The 22702-nt window shown below is 35.8% G+C and overlaps 3 protein-coding genes across 9 annotated transcripts; 1 reads left to right on the top strand and 2 right to left on the bottom strand.

Annotated features, from left to right (window-relative positions):
- Nucleotides 819-7653, top strand: LOC105162820 (aladin). Of its 3 annotated transcripts, none has more exons than XR_002287036.1 (16): nucleotides 819-956; nucleotides 1078-1133; nucleotides 1249-1410; nucleotides 1996-2110; nucleotides 2200-2299; nucleotides 2427-2600; nucleotides 3184-3242; nucleotides 3882-3969; nucleotides 4065-4140; nucleotides 4933-5032; nucleotides 5721-5772; nucleotides 6287-6424; nucleotides 6637-6724; nucleotides 6991-7058; nucleotides 7222-7299; nucleotides 7392-7653. XR_002287036.1 is itself a non-coding variant. In XM_011080941.2 (15 exons), exons 1-14 carry the CDS (start codon nucleotides 899-901, stop codon nucleotides 7051-7053), a joined length of 1329 nt encoding a protein of 442 aa, XP_011079243.1. In that variant the 5' UTR covers nucleotides 819-898; the 3' UTR covers nucleotides 7054-7058; nucleotides 7222-7653. The 3 variants fall into 3 exon arrangements, 1 of the variants encoding a protein (XP_011079243.1); XR_002287035.1 differs by having other exon boundaries at nucleotides 7222-7391; nucleotides 7481-7653; XM_011080941.2 differs by having other exon boundaries at nucleotides 7222-7653.
- Nucleotides 9739-16474, bottom strand: LOC105162819 (alpha-L-arabinofuranosidase 1). Of its 5 annotated transcripts, none has more exons than XM_020693619.1 (19): nucleotides 16456-16474; nucleotides 15357-15604; nucleotides 15041-15095; nucleotides 14199-14410; nucleotides 13904-14025; nucleotides 13662-13809; nucleotides 13238-13307; nucleotides 12886-13031; nucleotides 12738-12783; nucleotides 12596-12648; nucleotides 12270-12414; nucleotides 12026-12144; nucleotides 11865-11936; nucleotides 11669-11772; nucleotides 11284-11340; nucleotides 11003-11201; nucleotides 10369-10515; nucleotides 10053-10188; nucleotides 9739-9867 (listed from the first exon to the last, which is right to left on the bottom strand). In XM_020693619.1, exons 2-19 carry the CDS (start codon nucleotides 15531-15533, stop codon nucleotides 9773-9775), a joined length of 2103 nt encoding a protein of 700 aa, XP_020549278.1. In that variant the 5' UTR covers nucleotides 15534-15604; nucleotides 16456-16474; the 3' UTR covers nucleotides 9739-9772. The 5 variants fall into 5 exon arrangements, with proteins under 5 accessions (XP_020549278.1, XP_011079239.1, XP_011079240.1 ...); XM_011080937.2 differs by lacking the exon at nucleotides 16456-16474 and adding an exon at nucleotides 16189-16447; XM_011080938.2 differs by lacking the exon at nucleotides 16456-16474 and adding an exon at nucleotides 15948-16158.
- Nucleotides 16872-21140, bottom strand: LOC105162818 (subtilisin-like protease SBT3.9). Its single transcript, XM_011080936.2, is given in 11 exon segments — nucleotides 16872-17535; nucleotides 18073-18265; nucleotides 18365-18482; nucleotides 18562-18831; nucleotides 19114-19181; nucleotides 19286-19427; nucleotides 19429-19954; nucleotides 20261-20419; nucleotides 20528-20625; nucleotides 20762-20853; nucleotides 20927-21140. Coding segments are annotated over 11 exon segments (2340 nt in total). The 5' UTR covers nucleotides 21014-21140; the 3' UTR covers nucleotides 16872-16948.

The following is a 22702-nucleotide window of genomic DNA, read 5'->3' as shown; positions in this document are numbered from 1 at the left end:
CCCCCTTCCTCACCTCCCCCCTTCCTCGTCGTCAGTCCTCCCTCCCCTTCCCCATCTGTCTCCGTCTCTTTCTCTTTCTATATATACATATATAATTTTAATTAATAAAAATATATTTATTGACCTTCTACGCGCCTCCCCTCCCACAAGGGGCTTTCCAAAGGCCTTCGTTGGTCATATCATGCAATTCCCCCTCTCTACCAACCTATCTATCGATTTTGAGTAAGACATGCGAATTGGAGAACTTATGTCCTCCCTAGCGATTAGTGAAATGGGGTTCTCACTGTAATAAGAATCCCAAGGATTATCAGTTACCTTCGCTCAGTGGTAGGATACTGCCGGGAGAGAACGCCACAAGGATGTGGTAATACCAGTGTCTATTATAGTTAAATTTTATATAATATATATATATATATTATAAATATATGCTTTTAATATAGACTGTTGAATACATTTAGTTTAATCGGGACCATTGATCTTGTTAATTCAATTTGAGCTTTAGATTCAGACAAATCCAACGACTATTAATAAGGATGTGAATATAATTTTATAATTAAAAATAAAAAAATAAAATAAATAAAAATAGCACGTGAATGGCACGAAATCACATGAGGGGCTTATTTGCTTTATTATGAAAAATATAAGAAAATAATTTACTATTTTTTTTTGCAGGAGGTAATTTACTGATTTCTATAACACAGAGGGTATTTTGTATATAACCCATTAGTACATGGGTCTTCGAATTTTTTCCTTTTTAGAATCATACCCATTTTGGGGTATAGTTGTAATTTTTTGACAATATTTTAATAAATAACTCGGCGGGAATAAAAACCAAAATTTTCTATAAACCCTACTCTCTCTCTCTCACACACACACACACACCACCCGCTGAGACACTATGCCGTCGTTCCCTCAGCCAGGCACAGTCACCGTTTGCGAAATCAACAGAGAGCTCGGTACCGATCACCATTATTTAAACCTTTTAAGGCGTTTCGATGGATTTTTTCTATTCGCTTTGATGTTTACGCTTTCGACCTCTCAAATGGGTTTCAATTTTTGTTCAATTTAATATCGCAGTTACAGCAGACCACCTCAGCGATGATCAGGCGAGGGAGACCTATGCTAAAATCCTTGTACTTCAATCTACTCGATCCTATTTGATTTTATTTTCTAAACATTTTCGAGGAATGTGGGCTTTTCGTCGGATAATGATTTGATATTACCATCCATTGATGTATGTGATTGCAGGGAACTGTATTTAGTCCTATTCCGTTTGAATCGGATAACTTATTAGGCACGGTAGCTGAACAGGAAGGAGTTTCACAAAGGAAAGGCAGCTTAGGCATTTTATCAGCAGCGACACGGGCGCTGTTCAGTGGCTCTCTAAAGCCTCTTTTCCAGCCTGCTGATGTAGTTATCCCTTTGACACATGTTTTTATATTTATATCTGTTGCTAATGAATTAGGTATTTGTGTTTTATTTGGATAGTTTATCATGTCCAAGCAAATGTTGTAATTTGGTTGGGGGTAAATACGGAATGGTTAGTTTTGGACAAGAGTTAGCAGCTTTTGGACATTGCATTCTTTTGTCATTATGAGAAGGTCGATAGCTTGAAATTGAAGAAGAAACAGTTCGTTATGATGTTGGTTTGTTCCTTAAGCTGTGATATGAAATGCAATTTACTGATGTTGAGTTATATGCTCTAGTCATTGTGAGTTATTAGTATTTTGGTGAATAATATATTATATATGCGCATAATACGTGATAGTGCATCCAAGAAAAAATTTCAGCTATGGATATTTAGTTGAGACATATTCGTTATCCGTTTTTCAGCTACAACTGAGTGATGAAATCTGTTAACTTGGCATGTAGACTGAGCATGCACCTACGGAAATTTATCAGCAAGAGACTAGAGAAAATAGAATAAGGCTCAATGTAAATAACAGTTTTAGCCATGACTGTTAAGTTACTTCATTTGTTTATGTATGTTTTCAGGTAAAATTATTGCAAGATGTTGATCTTCACAGTGTAAGTTGGCACCACCACAAAAATATTTTGGCATTTATTTCTGGGCCACATCATGTGACAATCTGTGACTACAATGATTCTGGTAATTACCATTACTGCTTACTTGATGCTCTATTTCTATGGCCCTTATGGTACTTAATATTTTGTTTTGTTTCTATTTGTCTCAACCAGATGGAAAGCCTCCTTGCATCTTGTCCATTGAGTCCCAGAAAGATGTAAAGATTCTTGAATGGAGACCAAATGGAGGAAAAACCCTCTCTGTTGCATGCAAGTATGTCCTGCAAATTCAATCTCTTTTTCATCTCAGTGAAATATTTTATTTGCTTGCTTATTTGTTGAACTTGCTTGTGCTCTAGTTAAAATCGTTGTTGATACTGTAATGTAATGTTTGCTAACAGCGGTGGCATTTGCATCTGGGCTGCTTCATACCCTGGTAATGTTCCATCTGTGAGATCAGGGGTCACTTCAAACACACTCTCGAGAGGCTCTGGGGCTAGATGGACTCTGGTGGATTTCCTTCAAAGTTTTGATTCTGAACAAATTAGTGCCCTTTCATGGAGTCCTGATGGAAGATATCCTAATTCAACTATCATTTTTTTGTTTAGGCATGAATACCATTTTAGATATTATCATCACTTAACTTTTTTCCTCTTAGGCTCTTACTATATCACGCAGTCTATTTATTGGTTAAAATTTCACTGCATATAGTGCACCTACTCAGATGTGTATTGCCCTATCAAGGATTTGAGATTGAGCTGGTTATTATTTGTTGCCATTCCATGTAAAAAGAAAAGATGAATTTTTCTCATCCTTTAGCCATTGCAACTTCTGAAGGGAAAGAATTTTCTTGTCTAGCCATCTTTTGATCCCGCTGAAAGTTATTCAGGTTCTCTAGTTGCTAACATGAAAATTCCTTTCGCGATTCTTATATAATAATGGAACTAGAGCCATATAAGTATTATCATATATCTTAATTGGATATTCTCAGTTTTCTTATAACTATCTGGGAAGCTGCTGCAAAGAAAAATGATTCAAATGCTTAATTTCTAGGGGTACATTTGCCGTTTGCTGTTAGGCAAAAAGTTGTTACTGTTGGAAGTTACTTTATTTCCTAAAATTACGTTGAATCTGAAATATTCCTTGACATAGTTTTACATTTTTAGCATCAGCGTCATTTGACAGTTCATCTTTCACCATTTGGGATGTTTCTCAAGGTATGTGATTTTCTCATCTTTTCTGTTCATAAAATGATGTGCAGAGTTCCAAACTAGTTGGATGCGTTCATAAACATCAGAATATTATGGGTTCTCCCATCCCATTTCCACGTCAATCTTTGACTAATTTTGAATTGTGTACTACTATGTTTTCTCCTTCAATTTTGCGTTTCATGGATGTTCAATGTGATAATACATACTTATGATGTGATCTATTGATGCTTTAAGGCAATTCATTGTATGTCATTTGCCTGTGCATCCTGGTCAAATTTATTGAACTCTTTGACAGATTTAGGATTTTTCCTTTCCTGTGTAATGGTCAAGGTGGATGACACCATGAATACAAATTGGTTTAGATAGCAGTTACCAGGTCATAATTGTTTTCTAAAGTACCTTTCTCCATATGGAGACAAAAGGACACTGATATATCCTTGGATTATAGGTTATTCCTTAGTAGAATACTGAATATTTTATGTAGAATACTCATGCATGATCATCCACCCTCTGGTTAGGTTTTTAGATTTTTTGAGTGTTTAAAGAACTGAATTACGAACAGAAATCTATGAACTTTATATTGCTCCGCTATATTCTTCTTCCACTCCTTTGTCGATGTCCGACCTATATTACTTTTAAACGCAGGTCTGGGCACTCCTATTCGAAGGGGTCTAGGAGGCATATCCCTGTTGAAGTGGTCTCCCTCAGGCGATTATTTCTTTGCTGCAAAATTGTACTGTAAATAACTAGATGTTCTCAAGTTTGATTTGCATGTGTTCTTTTATGTTATTTATATGGTAAGATTTGAGTGACCATCTTTTTCTGCAGTGATGGGACATTTTATCTCTGGGAGACAAACACATGGACATCAGAACCATGGTCCTCAAAAAATGGATTTGTCACGGTTGGTGGATAATCTGTTATTTCTATTAATAATAGAATTATGGGTCATTATGCCAACTTTTATGTCCTATTTGATGTTTAAAATATTGAAGTGCTGCGTTATGATTCCTGTGCAGCATTGTATGTTGTTTTTATCTATTATTGGATAGTTCTACAGTCGAGTGAATGATGCTCCAGCTATGCTTCTTATCTTTGTCGATAAGACATGCTGATGCTTGTGGTCTTGTTTCCGATACTAGTGGGAGAAATAAAACGGGTTAAGAACTTTGCTTTGAAGTACAAACATTATTGAGATTCTCGTGGACAAAAGCTTTATGTCTGGTGTTTCCTATATAAAATTATGATATTCTTGTTGTGAATGGAACAGGAAGCTGGCTGCTTTGCGTAGCGTTTCTGTAACTGATGCTTCGCTTTGGAATTTGTATGTGAGTGTTTGTGTTTGAGTGAATGCGAAGAAGGAATATCATCTGCTGTTTTTCTTTGTAGCATGTTTGAGTTAACTAGTATTTCTCCATGGGTGAAGCATCATGGATTTATCTGGTACACATGATTTTTGGCTAACTATGCTAGAACATCATGGAAGAGAGTGTGATAGACACGATTAATATAAAATAGTGGCTGTTGCTATTGGCACTTCCTGTTTAGAATTCTTTGGTGTAATATCCTTTGCCTAACTATGCCTTAGGTGTGTATTTGTTCATATTGTTCATAGTCTTAAACGCTTTTCTCTTTCCTGCTGGGTAATTTCTTGACGGGGTTATGGCCTAATTGTTCCTGTGATTGTTGACAATAGGGAGCAACATGGGATCCTGATGGGCGAATGATACTTCTTTCATTTTCTGAATCTTCAACATTAGGTTCTATTCACTTTGCGTCTAAACCTCCATCACTAGGTATATGATCTATTTACTGGTTTTGTATGTTCTATTGCATTGATGTTTATCTTGTGATTCTAAGATATGCATTTGTAAAGGATTGATGTAAATTGAAATTTGAGGGCCGCCTAAGTGGAGCTTTACTTGCTGCATTTTATTTCTTCAATAGGGTTACAGGTTTCCTGCATTGCGCTTTTCAGAAAAAAATATGAAAGACCAAACTTTTCTCAAGTGAATTGATGCATGTTAATTCACTGAATACCTTCTGTGATATCCTGATGAAGTTGTCTTGGGATTTAATGGGCTTGAAATAAGTGGAGACTGCATAGTTTGGCTATTGTAGCATACAAGTTACAGGTCCAAATGATACTGATGCATTCAGAACCTTAGGAATTTCCCAAACGCTGTATGTTTTGAATGTGAAGATTATTCTTTTTGTCTATGATAATATTTGATGGATATTCTCCGGAAAGCACAAACACTTGTTTCTTTCTTTTGCTGTAGAACTTTTCTAACTTTTTAAGAAAATAGGCTTGTCAAATAATCTATCTTACAGTAGAAATCTGTCTGTTCTTCTGTTGCTGATATCTACAGTTCTATGCATTTTAACATGTTTTGACATGGTATTTTCGGGAACTACATTTGGTTGATGTATATTCAATTATAGGACTCATTTCTTTAATCTCTTTATGATGATTTTATCCAGATGCACACCTTATTCCAGTTGAGTTACCAGAGATAAACTCATTGACTGACAGGTAGATAAATCCTCTGATATAGCTATAAGATGTACTTTCACTACTCTTTGGTGCAGCTTAGATCAGCTTTATGTGAAAGTTGAAACCGTTTCTGTTTCAATAGTAAGCTACTGCTTCAAAGAATTTTAGCTAACTATTTACTAGTATGTTTGAAAATTGTGCATTTCCTGTATTTTACTGTGTTGTTTATCTAATGCAACATAATTGCTGTTTTTCATTTCTGTTGTGTACTTTCTGGAGCCCTTATTTGCGATCGCCATTTCAAATTCTTTAATAGTGTTGTACTTTCTTTAGAAGTTTGAGACCAGAAACGATTCTTTAAAATCTAAGGCCTTTAGATGATTCTCCTGTCTTTTGCCTCATTCTTCTCTTATTCTGTATACTTCTCATAATTTTGCAAATAGAAGATCTATGTTTGTGATACTATTCTTAGGCAAGAGAGGTCGTTTATCTCAAGTCTTTTTGACCACCTGCACTTGATGGATGGCATAGCTAATTTTATGTCATTCTGCAGCCGAGTTATTGAGAAGATAGCATGGGATGCTTCAGGAGAGAGATTGGCAGTATCATATAGAGACGGTGATGAGTTGTACAAAGGTCTCATAGCCATATTTGATGTCAAACAAAGCCCCTTAATTTCAACATCATTGATGTAAGTGCAAATCTAGCTTAGTGAAAATCTTATTGCTTCTATGATTCTCTGCATCATTTTGTTTTTACTTAATTTTCCTAATAAGATCTCGTAAACCAAAACACGAACACATCTTGGTGGATGCTTGACATTTTCTGTTGTGGACAATCTGGATGTTTGTGTTTGATAATTATATCATAAGCTCATCTTGATGTGTATTTTTGCCGATCCAGTGGATTCATCCGAGGTCCTGGGGACAATCCGAAGCCAATAGCTTTTTCATTCCATGACAAGTTCAAACAGGGTCCATTGCTTTCTGTGGTTAGTCACTTGCCTCATCCTTTTCCCTTCTTTCTCTTCTTTCATCTTTTTTACATGGAGGTGATAATATCATTGGTATGTTGTACACATGTAGGCCTTATTCAGGAGAATTACAATAGGCACACGCATGAAGATATTCTAAAAGTTGGCATATTGACGTGAATTGAATTTAAACAGTCCAACTATCTTTTAATCCAATGCTATAGCTACAGTTACCTTCTTCTCCAATTACCACAGCATCTTGATTAACTAAAATTCCTGTGCAGTGTTGGAGCAGTGGATTTTGCTGCACCTACCCTCTTATATTTCGCTCAAACATTCTACCATAGCTGAGGTCTTGCTCTTGCTCAAAATTTTCCTGAATATTGATTTCCAACTTACCGCTAATTCCTAGTGGAATATATCATTGAGAATACAGACTATCACTTATTGATGAAAACTGAAGAGCTTCTAACTCATTGATCAGCTCACACTTTGTTCCTCAAAATGTTCTGTAGAGATTAACCAGAGGAGTTGAATAGTAAATCAGAGAACAACATTGCCAGGCCAGAGGAAAATCCAGTCCTGCTCTGCAAGTAACTACTATTCAAGTACCAAAATTGATGATTCTGACAAGCAATTCTGCAGACCTGGCATTACAGATTCTGAAATTATGTTTCAATTTCAGGTTTTTGCAGAGATTTTTTCTTTAGGTAACTGCTGCTGCAGTAATGTATCACTGAGTATCAGAATGTCTGATGTTTTGAGTTCTTACAGGAGGAGCTCCTTAGGTGCAATTCTCTATCAACTTGACTGTATATTGAGGTGTAATACCCTGCCAAGGGGTAAGTTCAGGATTTTATGTAAAAACCAGTCATAACTTGAGAGGTTCAAGTGTTTGTGTAATGATGAAACAATGGATTTCTGCAATTACATCAATTGTATTGCCATGTTTCTTTTTCCAGAAATAGGGATGAAAAAGATTATTATTCATATGAATTTGAAGTCGTGATTTCATTTCAAAGTCTTAATTTATCCCAGAAGTTCGTTCTAAATCTATATTTGGATAATCAGAAAATCATATTCCTAAACAAAATCCTTAACGAGCATTCTACTTCTTTAAGATCCATAAGAAAGTAAGAAGCCAAAAAAACTGTCTTCTCCCTACAAAATAGTAAGATATTAATTCAACTCTTCAATAAAAAAAGTTGCGAGTTTGAGTCTTATGAGTATATTTAGTCTATTTTAATAGTAATATATTATTTTTTTTTGAAATTTTTGGTGGGATTCAGAATTATTAATGTATCATGTATTGAATGTTGTAATAATTACATATTGATTGAGAGAGAGAATTTAAAAATCAATCTAAAAACGTAAAAAAGGAGCAAAGAATTTACACATCTATACTATTTATTAAATGTGAGGTTCTTAGAGTAACTAATTTTGATTTACAAAATATTTGTTGACATTGTATATGTATACATATATTCTAAAAAAATAATCTTCTCTTTAATTATTATTTTCTGAATAGTTTCTCCACGCACACATTTCAAATTAAAATATTTATTTTTGATAAATTATTTATTTTTATTTTATTAAAATAAATAAATATAATAAAAATGTATAAAGGAAGAGGATTATAATAGCAAAAATCTCTTTCAATTAATAGAATCTATTCAACTTTACAATACATATTGAGTTAACTACCCAATCACCTTTTTTTTAGAAAATTAATTCCATGCAATTGCCTACACTCAAAAATTTATTAAATTTACTCCCATTTTGTTTAAATTTATTGTTAAATGAAATTGAAATAATATATTAGTATTCATTTTGCATGTATATATAATCATCATTATCGAAATGACATATATTAACAAAGTGTTAATATTTTAATTTAATTTTAATGAAATATGCAATGATAATTAATGCATTATAAAAAGTTATCAGACAGTTTTTATATGTGAAGTTGTAATGTAATGATAAATTTTAGTATAAAATATGAATTTTGATAACATAAAAGTATTACTAGAAGTTATACGAAGATACTACGTGCCACCCTATCTATTATAATAAAGAAAAATAGGTTAAATATACTTAGACCGTCCATTCGAGAATTCACCATCTACACCTAACTTTCTTTCGTGTTTGGATGGAAATGCCAATGTCTGCCAAGAAAATATATAAATATTTTATTTTACATCTCATTCAATATTCCAGAGTAATATTTTTATACGTATAAGGGAGTAAATGTAATATATAGATAAAGTTAAAAGGTATAATCGTAATAAAATATTGCTTTAAAATTATAGTCGTTGGGCAGACATATTACAGAAGAATATTAAATGGGGGATAAAATAAAAACAATATACATTTTTTTTGCTAACGTCAATAGTTTTTCATCTAAACCTAATAGAAGGGGTCGGGTGTAATGAAGAAATTTAGAGCGATTGTAAGTATAATTTTAATTTTTTTTAGAAAAAAATGAAATCTCACGTTTTGAAAGGGTGTAACTTATAATGCATGGGCATGGACACGATACGATACGGATATGGAGGCACAAAAAATATAGAAAAATTAGGACACGACACAGGGTTGCTCTTAAAGGTAGTTGTCCCCAAGCTCTACCTTTAATCCAGCTTTTGACCGACCCTGGGGAACTAAAAGCCTCTGAAAGAGGCTGTGAGAGCTTATTCGAAGAGTGTCATGCGATTTGCATGTTTGAGGAGTGTCGGTGTCCGACACTTGTCCAACACTATATTGAATAATTTTTCAGAGTGTCATGTATTATAGGGTAGAAGTATAATTACTAAAGAAAGAAAAAAGATTGTAGAGCTGCATGGAGACAGTAAAAGCATGTGATTTTTTTTTTTTGATAAATCTAAATTTTATTAAATAAATTGTAGTATATCAGTACAACACGATATGAAAGGCTATGTAGCCACCTCAACAGGTCAAGAAATCCGCCGTAAATAAAAAGTGTACAAAATTAAGATAATAGTGATTCTTTTTTGGGTGGGTGGGGGCGGGGGGGTTGGTGGGTTAATTAGGCGTAAATGAAATGAAGACTTATCCAAAGACAGTGGAGAGTGGAGACATGGCGCTGCTCTTCAACTCCACTCCTCTCTCCTCTCTCTCTTCATCTTCTCGACTCGGCGCTGACCCTTGTAATTAACTTTATAATTAGCTTATATTCGATCTATGCGAATTTGCTTAACTTCATGTCAGGTTCTTCCATAGACTTTGACTTCTTCTACTTTATGGTTTCTTTGAGATGTAAATTATTGATAATTTTGTTAATTCATATATAATTATTATATTAAATGATACATAAATTACAGTGACGTACATAAAGCAGCATTACATCCTGCGACTTGGACAATATTTGATTTTCTGAGCAAGTCGATGGAAGTTAAAGAATACGGAGCTAGTACTACATTCATTCTGTTGCTGGCATTTTCAAGTTGACTGGTAGTTGGGGCCACCTGCATAAGCCAGAGGAATATCGTTAGACTGTTAGTATCATAAAATTGTCACAGAACATTGTATCTGATCTTAGTATTACTACCAAGTTCAGTAACAGTATTATATACTAAAGATCTGTTGGTCTGAATCCTATAATGAAAGAAAATGCTAATAGCACAAATGAGGTAGATGGGACTTACCTTCTTTGGCTCACTGAAAGAATTTTCAGCCATCGCATTGCTTGACATCAGTGTAGTAATCGTAGACCCTGCTACTTCTATCGAGTTCTTGTCCAGCCCATCAACCGAAACCTTAAGACTCACTCTGTTGCTCCCAAAGTTCACAACCTGGATAAGAACCACTTGAGCATGAGCGGAAAATACAAGACAAGTGTAGGTTCAATTACACCATCTCCCGAAAGTTAGTATACCCTTCACCTCTAAGTGTTTGCAGTACAAAAGCACCTTACAGTTAAATATCCCGTAGGAGATAGAACAGTAACATCCCTAAGTTTTTAATATCACTGCCTGTTTTATGGAACAGGGTGACATGTGGACTTAGTGGGGCTTTTGGTTATTTCAAAAATGGAAAGGGTCCATCGGCAATTATAGTAATTTTTGGGGAAAATGGATGTAATCAACCTGCCAAGTGATAAACATAAGTACTGATGCCTTAAGAAACTGAATAATTTGAACCTTTGCACCGAAGGTGTTTTACTTCTTTTCTTTTTCTCAATTCTTCTTCAGTTTTCAGTAGAAAATTGAGCTTCAGAGCCATCTATAGGGGAAAAGGACAAAAACTTGATTGCATTCTTTTGCAATTTCAGTTACAAACCTTTATCCTTAAGTAACTTCTGTTGCTGTCTGGATTTTTCCAAGAAATGGCAGATGCGATAAGGGAACTGGAAGAATTAGCTTGCAGTTTGGAATTGAGAAGAATGGCGCCATTCGACTCTTTGAAGAAATGCTGCATCCAGTAACTAGGAGTACCGTACACCTTTGAAGAATCAAAAACTATTGCATCTGGATTGAACCTAAAATGAAAAACCACTTGTCGTTTGAGGAAAACTTGATAAACAGGTTAGTACCCAAGGGTAATGAACGGAATACATGTACCTCCAATCGTTGGCATTCACAAACAGAGGAGCATTACTTGCCATTTCGACAACATCACTGCAAAATAAACAATTGCAGGTTTGCATGGTGTTTCAAATAATCTACTAGTAAAGGCCATTTTACGGACTATTACAACGAAACCCCCTGAGATTTAGGTATATTATAAAGAAACCTGTCAATTTTGAAAATTTATATTGCAGCTGGTGAAGTCATATACAAACTCCCTTTGAAAACCAGATGTAGGGAATATGTGATATGAAATATGGTTGTAGGCGATGTTAATTTAATTTCCAAGAATTTAGGGGTGTCAATTTGTAATACCCCCAAATGTCAAGAGTTCTCTGTGTAATTTCTCCCTTTTGTTATCTTCTTGAATGTAAAGTACCTGTTGATCTCCAGTCCAAGAAGGAATGCAGCTTCAGCCAGTGCTTTTAAGAGACTTCCTCTGCCGGCATCATTTCCAGTGACAGCATACTCACTCACAAAAGCCTGAAACGTTGATCTCGAGCAGACAGCTGAGAAGCATTATTACACAGACGACGAAATCTGGAAACAATCAGAAGACAACTCAAGAACAACACCTTTGGGCCACTTCTTGAGTTATGATCAAAGTTGTGAGCCATCGAAAACATAGAATTTGCGTTCGTGTAAACCTTGGCACAGAAACATGGCATTAGACATGAAAATGAAAATTGACAAAGAAAAATCGTTTTACTACATGTTTTGAAGTAGAAATTCTTACATGGAAATCATACAAATCCGCTGGGTGATCCAACTGTCGAGTAGATCCGTCACAGTTTGAGATAATCTTGATATCTGGGTAGGCTCCTTTTATGGCAGTGTAAAACTTCATGTAATTTCCTAATATGTGTAACAGAATACGTGAGTTGAAAGCTGTCTATACTGGATTATGAAGTCTGATCCTAAGTTACGTTTCGGTCTAGATATCATGTAATAGCAACTAGCTGAAAGACAGACAGACATACCACGATAGTTCTTGTTTCCACAGTCTTGATTCCCGACAGCAACATATCGCAAATCAAAAGGTTCTGCGTGGCCCATTGCTGCTCGAACAGAACCCCATGTTGAAGTGGGGTCTCCCCTTGCAAACTCAATAGCATCAAGAATGTCCTGTAGAAGCAGTTACAGACATACCTAGTTGAGAATTATGTTAAAAAGTACCAATCTCTAACATACATGACTAGTCCGAAAGTTAAGCAAGCTTACTCTACATGAATTTTTCATCTAGTCAATCTGAATTATTTGTTAGGACAACCTTCATTTACATGAAACAAGAATGGAGAAAACATACTTGCACGAAGGGTAAAATCACCGAACTATCAACTTGATCGTTATGACTGATTCCTACGGGGAGAGAGAGAGAGAGAGAGAGGAAGGTCATTAGTGTCCGGAATATTAAAGCAGAGTGGTAACTGAAGTATTCTTGTTATTACCATTATTGAAGACCCAAACTGGCAATGCACCTAAATCCTCTGCAAGCTGCAGAATTACAACAATGTCATACATGTGAATCAAGAAGAGAAGTTCCTTGAACGTTGCTAGAGTACGATGCTGCAAATATAAGAAAGGACAACATATTACTTGGAGATACTCGAAATAACCAAGTCCATCATCAGTCCAATATTGCCAAACATCCCCAAAATGGCCAGGTCGCTCTTCCCATGCTCCTACAGTTTCTTTCCATCGGAATGCATTCACTAGCCATTCTCCTTCGACAAATGAACCGCCTGTTCAAGAATTATATTACTATTTTGTTGGAGTACAGTTCAAAGTGTAAGTTGGGATAGACCAACCAAACAACCATGAGGTATTGAATATAAGGTTTCTTACTTCAAGAATCTGGAACTTGTCCGAACACTCTGTACTTTTAATGGTCAGGTGTATGAACTAGTACTCCTATATAGTGAATCATTCTATTTATCATAGTAACTACCTGGGAATCTGATAAATCCTGGCTTCAAATCAGCAAGCATGTTGAAAAGATCTTGCCGAAATCCATGTCCCTGAACCAGGATTTATGTGAAAGATTTCAGTTATACAAAGTGCATTTACTGCTATAAAGCAATATCAAGTTAAGTGATTTAGCTCGCTGTCAAGTCAAGAAAGTTCTGAACTAAGAATTCTTAAAACCATAATGAAATCACCAAGAAACAGACTGGCATTCCTTCTTCTGATACTTTGAGCAGAACATATGACCTATCAGTTCCTTTTCCCGTTATTTTTCCCTGTTTACCGCCTAAGACTTGTAGCTAAGGTTTACTGATCAGGGACCAAGCAATAGCGTAAAATGAGCAGGAATAAACAGAAGCCTTCAAGTTACTGTCAAGAAGTTATTGGAAGGTAGTAAATACACGTACCTTGTGTGTGCTTAAAGGCATTGCTGAGACTTGATCAACCCATATCGTGCCCTTTTTCCTTGTCGTCAACTGCAATCTTGAATTAGGGTCTGTTCCTGCTGCTTGCAACAGAATCTCCTTCTTCGTCCAGTTTGTAACATTTTCATCTCTGCACGAGCAACTCTGACTATAAGATATAAATGAAGACATAAACGGAATCAATAGGTTCGATCTATGTAGCAGTTACTCTTAGCCATGCTCACATTATATCAGCTGTGGCTAGTTTTTGCAGTGCATTTGAACCAATAAGTGATACAGACATTTCAATTGGCTGCAATGAGCGAACATAAAAGGTCACTTTGTACGTCTTTCCTTGTTCAATGTTCTGCAAGAAAAGATAAAGGAGATCAGCAAGACATCACCCAAACACAACTGAGAAGTTTAAAAACACTACATCATTGGTAAAAAAGAAATAAATGTGTCCAAATGGACGACTCTTCACAGTAGAACCTGTCAGAAGATCAGTACTTAACTGAGAACAGGAACGTGTTTTCTTACCATGCCCCAGAATCCCGGGTTGTAAACTCCAACTCCAGCTGCTGGACACATATTGCCACCATCAGTGTTGCACAATACCTCCATTCGGGGTGCAATTCTATTTCTGTCAAAGCAGGATGAACGGTCTGTTGATACAAATATAAGTGATTCATCCCCAAGGATGGACCAAGGACTAATATTTGATGGAGTATTCTGGCCTCCAGCTTCGAAACCTGGAAACATAATTTCTAAGAATCATTACCTCTAAAATTATTATGAATCCGTTTTTGTCACTATCATGCATCTAGCAGCCCCATTCAAAGAGAATGAGAATGGAAGAGTGTGGGAATTCTCATTGCCATGGGTAAATCAATCTTAGTCTCTCTGAAAAGGTTCTAAATCCTCGGTATCACTTTCTCCATTTAGAAGTAATACGGGAGACGAATCACGTGAAGGTACTTCTGATATTTGCATTCAGTGCTAGTTAACTGAAGAAATCAAGATATGTTCATCATAAGATGTTTAAACGATTCTTCAAATAGGAATTTGACAAAAATAAGCTGCCAATTCCAGAACGATGTGAAAGTAAAAGTTACTACACAAGTCATAGCATTAATAGAAAAATTTTTCCCCATATATGTTCCTTGCAAGCAGAAGTCTGGCTCTAACATTAGTGTCCCATGATTCCCAGTAACCTTAGAAATAACCAAAAACTTTGTTTTAGGCTTAAACTACATATTCTGCAAGGTAGGTATACAAATCCCAGTCATTCTTAAAGCTTGATGAGGTCAGAGCAACTAAGTGATCCCGAAACATGTCTATATCAATGTAACTTACGCACAGCTATGACAATTTTTACTGACCTCTGTTGCTGACAAGCTCTGCCCAGAGTCCTCCAGCCCCAGAATGGTTGATCTCCTGCAAAACATGTTGGACGGTTATGATTCTATATAGTTAGCCATTTATGGAGAACATTAGTATCAGTAGAAGTAGTGTGCAAAGTAGGACTATCATTAAACGATATGCATATATGAGTAAAGCATAGATTCTGCACCATAATTGGCATAAAAATTAAAGCCTCAGCCGTAAAACAACAAGAATAACGAGAAGAAATAAATCGAAAGAACACATATAGAAGGCCATCCACAGGAGACAATCTAATTCGTGTACAAAACTGACCTCAAATGATATTCCAAACATCGTATTCGGTATCTTTCTTGGAGGATTTTCTGACACGTTTACGAATAACCATGCTGTCTGGTTTGCATTGATCCCAGTTGCACAACACTGATGGGATGTGCGGAATATAAGAAGAAAGAAAAGCAGCAGTTTACAAGCAGCATAAGTCAAGTCCATATCTTGCTCGCTCGATTCTGTGGCTCACCCGCCTATCTTTAAACCCACAGAGGCTGCTATTTATTGCACATCTAAAAGGACAGGAAGACTATGATGTAAAAAGGAGTGATTTTGTTATATGTTCTGTTAAATTCAACAATTTAAAGTAGTAATATGTAAACAGAATAACTAGCTTCCACAAACGATTGTCATCAGCAAATATACACACTGAGGCAACTGCTACAACCCTCACAACAGCCAAAGCATTTCAATAAGCTTCGACGATCACGCAATCATTACATACATCATAAAGTTGAATCAAGAAACTATATGTCCAACCCGTTCACTTTTGAATCAAGAATCAAAATTACAGTTGATAGAAGAACACACGGCCACTACAAAAGTTTCAGAATGGTAAAAACCCAAAATTTGTACCATATGCATATTTTTTTTCCCTTTTTCTTTCGTGTGTGTGTGTGTGAGTGTATGTGTGCACTCTCCATATAATGTGTGTGTATCTCTCTATATATGTATATATATGTGAGTAACGAACGTAGAGATAGAGAGTTTGACTTTTAGCAGTGCCAGAAATATATAAAAACCAACAGCTAGCAAGAATCGAGAATCATGGCAAACTCCGAAGATAATCGGCAAGAGAAAGATCAAGATTTATTACCTAGCATCTGATCGCTCCAAATTACCAGCACATGAACACCCGGAAAAAATAAAACTTGATTTGGGCTCTTTCTCACGCAAAACCGTGTGAAAATGGAAAATGTTTACATTCAAGTTATGGGCATGAACAGATGAGGGAAAGGTAGTTATAACTGGATTTCTAAAATCTTTCTGTGTGTGTGTGTGATATGAATTGCGTATGATTGTTAAGAATGTAATAAAGGCGACTTGATCTTTGTTATCTTTTGCTTTAAGGGTAGTGGCTTACTCTGTTTGTGCCTTAAAGCTGCAGAAGTTTGGAAATCATTCCTTGAAAGTTTCTCTCTTGACCCCACTTATCCTTATTCCCCAATGGTGCCAACTATTTTTCATCTGATGTTGGCACTATACGTTATATTCAAATCAATTAAGAAGACCATCTTTGGATAAGTTGAAAAAGTATTACTATGAGTCACTTTCGCATAAGAAATTTAAATAATGCAGATTTTTTTATAAATTTATGACATTTAATCACAAAGCTATCTTGATGATTCAATACAAGTGTTTGAAGGAAATTGTATTATACTCATTGTATTTATTACCCATATGTGGCTTTTACCTTATTACTTAGATGCTTCTTGATTTATATTTTTGTATTAACTGAAAATAACATCTTTCAAGAATCTGTTTCTAGACAACCTTATATTTGATTAAATTATATATGTTGAATTTACAAGTAAGACTGTAGTACAGCATATTACAACACATATTTCAGTCTCTCATTAGTGCAAAGAATAAAGGGTTGTCCGCACAGATATGGGGCTTCTAACAGAATGCTTGCCATCAGTCCAAGTCAGGCTACCAAACACATACCCAGTATTCATGTTCTGTTCATCATTAACCGTCACCTCAAAATCGATCATCCTGGTGTTTGAATCGAACACCAAGACATCGGGCTTAACAGAAACTGTTGTGCCGATTGGAAACTTGATCGTAGCTCTGTACACGGAATTGCTTGGTCCTACATTGGTGACTCTTCTTTTGACAGTGATGGACGTCTTGAGCGCTGGTATTACGATGGATGGCAAGTTGAGATTCAAAATGGAGAGGTATCTGTTTTGGCAGATTAACTGCTCGGCTGTAGCATTGTATGCCGACGTTTCTTTTGTAGCATTGTAGATGTCGGCGGTGTAGTAGTCTTGAGAGCAAAGGTAGTTCATGTAGTCCTCTCTATCCATATCATAAACCAAACCAGGATATGCCGCACCATTTGGGTTCACAATGCCACCACCGAAGTCGAACGGGTCGGCTATCTTGGCTGGGGATCCTTCAGCAAAGATTGGAGTCTTGTGCGAGTCTTCGTTCCAAGCTGCAAGAGTAAAATAATTCAATCAAATTAATACTATTACTGTGGTCAAGAGAAAGTGACACTAGCTCCATCGATACTTCGGACAATAGAGTAGAAGTGCATGAATCAAGAAGAGATAGTAAATGTCTTTATCATATGTCTTTATTATGGGCGCTTTCTTATGTCTCCGCATTCGTAAGGCCAAGCTTAGCTGGCACAATAAGCATAGCAATTCAAAGAGTTTTGCTTGGAGAAACAGAAGCAAACATGCATCTCATGCATAACATCTGAGAATTCACCCCATGAATATCTACTATAATGGGTGTGTGAGAATCAGTCCATGAAATCTTGAAGCAATTTAAAAGAAATTGTATTGAGAAGTCATCTTTGTGGAACCTGTGACGAGTCTAGCGTCTCAGGGGTCTGTTCTGTAACTGCTCAAGAATCATGTTACTGCCTTATGTAGAAATCACCGACAACATACACATTCCAGCAATATGCATCCTGGACAAGTACATAAAGTGCGCATTTGACAATGAGGAGCGTGAATTTACAAACCTGTTGTGACAAGTGCAGATTTTATAGCTGCAGGAGACCAGTGTGGATGTAAAGCTCTAAGGAGTGCTACAATGCCACTAAGATGAGGAGCAGCCATGGATGTTCCCGACATGAAAGCAAATCCATTGTCGTTTGCAGGATAACCAGGAGGAACAGCGGCTAGTATACTTGCTCCAGGTGCTGCTATATCAGGCTGCTCCAAGAAAATTAAGGAAAATAGACCGGAAAAATGCTTTCAAGAAAACAGATTGATTTTATATAAACAGATGTTAAGATCATGACGAAGAAGTACCTTCAGAATTGCTGGGGCCAGAGCATTAGGTCCTCTTGATGAGAAGCCAGCAATCTTAGGTGTCAGTGGTTTTCCCACTAGAACACTTGAGGGTCCTATCATTATGGTGGCTTGAGAACTGCACCGGAGACAGAATTCAAGTTATTAATTAAAATTAAAAAACCAGACTCAATATTCTGAATGTTTATCACAAATACCTCTTCTCCATGTACTCAAGTATTTCGTTCCCAGCCTCAAAATCAACTTCGACAATTGGGATCCTAGTTGCAGGATGTTGCATAGAATCACAGTATGCATATAGATCAGTGTCATCGAGGGGTCTCACTACTATCAGTGCAAGACCACCTGACTCAGCTACTTGTACAGCAGCTCTAGGATAGTGGGCAACATAATCTTTAAAAAAAGAGAGAATCACTTTTCCCTCGATTCCTGGTACAGGGGCTTGATTCAGTTCTCCCTCGTGGACCCTAACAATGAGAAATATGACAAAAGGAAAATATCAGAATATGCCACCAGACGCATTGCGAACAAACTCAAAAATGGTTTAGGTTGTAATTTCAGCGAAATTCTAGTCCAAACCAGATTTAACCAAACGAAAATTGTTACATGGCCAGTGCATTACACTTGCCATATGTTTGGTGTATAATCTGAGGAGGGTGATCCACCATATAGCAAGCGCACTTGCAGTATAATTGATTCAGTGTGGCCAAACTTGAATTGAGTAAGATTTTCCAATTATTTGAAACTACCTCTTAGGGAGTTCCTCTTGAACCAACCCTGCAAAACCAACCCTCGTCCCAATGACCAAGCCGCGTCCCTGCGATAATGGAGAAGTTCCAAAAGGATGAAATAAGCACGAGAAATGAACTTCCACTAGAATCTCTATTCACCAGTGTGATGACGGATGGAAACAAAACGCACCATTATGGTTTTGTTATTCCCAAGTGTGATAGGAGTAGGGAAGGCTCTGTCCACAGTACTAGCAGCAACAGATATCATCCATGGTGCTACTTCCTCGATGCTGGAAGTGGTTGGACCCCCATTTCCAAATGAAGAAACCACTTGCAATGGCATGGAAGGAGCCAATTGCAAGGGCGTTATCTGGTGAAACTTCTGGTAAATGAGGGAACGACCCACCTAATGACACTGATATAACATCAACCCCATCACGCACAGCATCATCTATTGCTGCTAGAATATCAGAACTTGAACACAGTTCCTTGGGTGCATCCCAGCACGCCTTGTAAATAGCTAGTCGGGCACGGGGGGCGCCGCCTCTAAACGTTCCCATGTCGAGGCCATAATAGTTGACATTACTAACAAAAGAGCCAGCAACTGTGCTGGCTACATGAGTACCATGCCCACCAATGTCAATTGGTGAAGGGGTTCCTTCTGGTGTTTCATTAAATTGCGCCACATTTACCCCAGTCTCGTGTAAATACCCCTTGATGTACCAACGAGCTCCGATTATTTTCCTATTACAATGCTTGGAGGCATTGAAAAGACCGTCAGATTTGCAAACACCTTTCCAGCGATCTGGGACGGGACCAAGTCCTTCATCATTGAAAGCCTCTGAATCCGGCCAAATTCCTGAAAAAATTAACTTTGTTCAGTGAGAATCTCCAAGTTCCAAATATAAGGAAGTGAACGAAGGATTAAGGAAATGATTCCAAATGACGTCATACAAAAAGAATTTGAAACCCATCCATATTCAACAAAATAGAATTCAAAATGAGAGCTGAACGATCTGAAAATCAAAATTATCCAAACAAATTCAGAAGATTTAATTTTAGCAATTTGGGATCCCCAACTTCATCTCATCAATCCATATACAACACAAGTTCTTTACAAAAGAAGCCTGCTTCAAATAAGAGATATATAGGTGAGAAAGAGAACCTGAATCCACAACTCCGACAATGACTCCATCACCCATGTGTGCTTGATGAAGTAGATTGTTCGGGAGACCAATATGAGATAGGCCTAATGAAATCCAGCTCCTGGTATTCTGCACCCTGTGACGTCCATCCGGTAATACTCGAAGCACCCCTGGTTTCTCTGATAATAAGTAGCCAAAAGAACAACAAATCATCAAAACCGCACCTTGCATTTGGTTTTGGGAATTATATTCACCAACATTAATCATAAACCAATATTTTGTTGTACCAGCCAACTTCTTTGCCTGAGCCTTTGTGAGTTTAGCTGCAAAACCAGAGAAACTGTGCTTGTAGTTGTACACCATCAACCTTTTGGCTTCTTCTTTGCTGCATGCATATAGCATAGCCACTTTTTCACGTGCAATCATATCATTTTTTGTTTTCTTAAAAAAAATCCAAAAACAATACCCCTGCAGACAAACAGATTCCAAAATTCTCGGGGACATTTGTTCAAACACCATACCTCCCAACAGCACTGGCAAGAATGTCATCATGTGACTCTGCAATGCATTCATGATTATGCTGCGGCTTGTCCCCCAGATAAACAATGTATATCTGCTAAGAATGCACAATGATTAAAGAATCAACCTTTGGAACGCAAGATGATTGTTTGTTTCAGATTACTTACCTGGCTCTCTTTCACATCCCCGATTGTCATGCCATTCACAATGACAAGGAGATGAAATAACATCACGAAAGAAATGGGATTCCCCATGTCATCCCCTCGTTTCCGACAAGAAGATGGCACGAAGAGAAAGAGAGACAGAGGGATTGAATGTAAGAGCCCATAATGTCATCATGCATAAATACTAGCTTCTTTCTCCATCTCTCTCTCTCCATCTCTCTCTCTCTCTACAAACGGACACAAATCAATTAACTTCACACCTCACGTAAAACCTCCGGCACAGTTATTTTAGGGTTAATTATATTTTGTTATTTAAATTATGTTTATTTTTATATTTTATCTAATTTTTTTTTATATTAACTTATTATTTGAATTTTGTAAAATTTATATTTTTTTTATATACGATTGTTATTTATTAATTTTTCTATTGAAAGAAATCACATGCACTATACATGTAATGCTTAAAGGCATACATATACATGTGATGGATTTTTCAACAGAAATATTAACTGAAAAACGGACATATATGTAGGCTTGTGCATTTCGGTTAACCGAACCAAATCGAACCGAATTTTCAGAACCAAACGGAAATCGGAATATGTGTATGGCTTTAAAAATTGAAAAAATCATTTTTTTTAAATAATATATATAAATAATTGTGATATTTTATTAATTTTATCCAAAAATATAAATACAAAATACCAAAATTAAATTCTAATTTAACAGTACAAGTCCCAACAATTATCTATTTCTATATTCTATAATGATATATATTAATAATATAATATTAATATATAAGTATAATAATATATTTTATTTAATATATTATTTAAAAGTTCGGTTAATCGGTTCGGTTCAGTCACCGAAACGGTGACCAAAAAACCGAACTTTAAAATAAAAAAAAAAAATCAATGACCGAACCGAAAATTTCAGTTCGATTTGGTCCGATTAGACCAGTTTAACCATTTTCTGCACACCCCTACATATATGGCAAAAGTACAATTTCTGTAAAATTAAAATGTTAAGTTGACATAAAATTAACATAATGGACACTCGGCTTAAAAATTAGCATAATTACTTTTATGAAAAAAAGAAAAGCCCCTTATCGGATTTGAACCGATGGTAAGTATTTTAAAAAAATTATAAATAATTTTAACGTCCAGCTAACAACTAGCCAATTTTATTAGCCTCTGTTGGGTTTTCATCTTGCGGTAAATTTGACGAAATAAAAATTATAATTCTATATTTTTTAGAACTTCTTAACATATTTTTATAGACTAATGTACTATATCGATTATTTTCTTTATCCACCCTGAGATTTTTTTTACATTTTATCAATTTATTTTGTTGTTTTCTGGTAAAAATAAAATCAGTAAGTATATAATAGTAATTTTCAATATTTAGAGACCATATAATTATTTTTGTAGTTTTTAAAATAATTAAGATAAATTTATAATTATGTCAAATCTTTGTGAGTAAAAATGAATTCTTTTTTATATTTGGATAAAAATAAATTGTAGACAAAGGAAAATTAAATACTTATTAGTGAAGGGTTTTCTATCTTGATTTGGTGTTATATAATGGTATGTCATATCAATATATATTGCATGGTATGCATTCCAACTCTTATAATATAATTTAATTCAATAATATATATATTTTTGAAAACGCAATCACATTTTAATTTATTCTGATCGTAAAATTAAAAGTTATTGTAAATACCTTTTTAAATTAGGGTTGAATTAAAAAAAATTCAAAAACCAACCACCTGAATCTGTT

The sequence above is a fragment of the Sesamum indicum genome, linkage group LG5 (genome assembly GCF_000512975.1).
Source record: "Sesamum indicum cultivar Zhongzhi No. 13 linkage group LG5, S_indicum_v1.0, whole genome shotgun sequence".
Classification (NCBI taxonomy): Eukaryota; Viridiplantae; Streptophyta; class Magnoliopsida; order Lamiales; family Pedaliaceae; genus Sesamum; species Sesamum indicum.
The sequence above is the reverse complement of the archived record's forward strand: the minus strand, read 5'-3'. Positions and strand labels throughout refer to the sequence as shown.

What these genes read in the sequence shown, in the direction of transcription:
- LOC105162819 (XM_020693619.1), bottom strand. Translation starts at nt 15,533, where the DNA reads ATGGACTTGACTTATGCTGCTTGTAAACTGCTGCTTTTCTTTCTTCTT. An exon ending in AGAGCTTGTCAGCAACAGAG is followed by an intron (nt 14,411 to 15,040) that starts GTCAGTAAAAAT and finishes TTATGTTTCCAG; the next exon opens with GTTTCGAAGCTGGAGGCCAG. An exon ending in ACTCAAGAAGTGGCCCAAAG is followed by an intron (nt 11,773 to 11,864) that starts GTGTTGTTCTTG and finishes TCAACGTTTCAG; the next exon opens with GCTTTTGTGAGTGAGTATGC.
- LOC105162820 (XM_011080941.2), top strand. Translation starts at nt 899, where the DNA reads ATGCCGTCGTTCCCTCAGCCAGGCACAGTCACCGTTTGCGAAATCAAC. An exon ending in ACCCTCTCTGTTGCATGCAA is followed by an intron (nt 2,300 to 2,426) that starts GTATGTCCTGCA and finishes GTTTGCTAACAG; the next exon opens with CGGTGGCATTTGCATCTGGG. An exon ending in TCATGGAGTCCTGATGGAAG is followed by an intron (nt 2,601 to 3,183) that starts ATATCCTAATTC and finishes ACATAGTTTTAC; the next exon opens with ATTTTTAGCATCAGCGTCAT.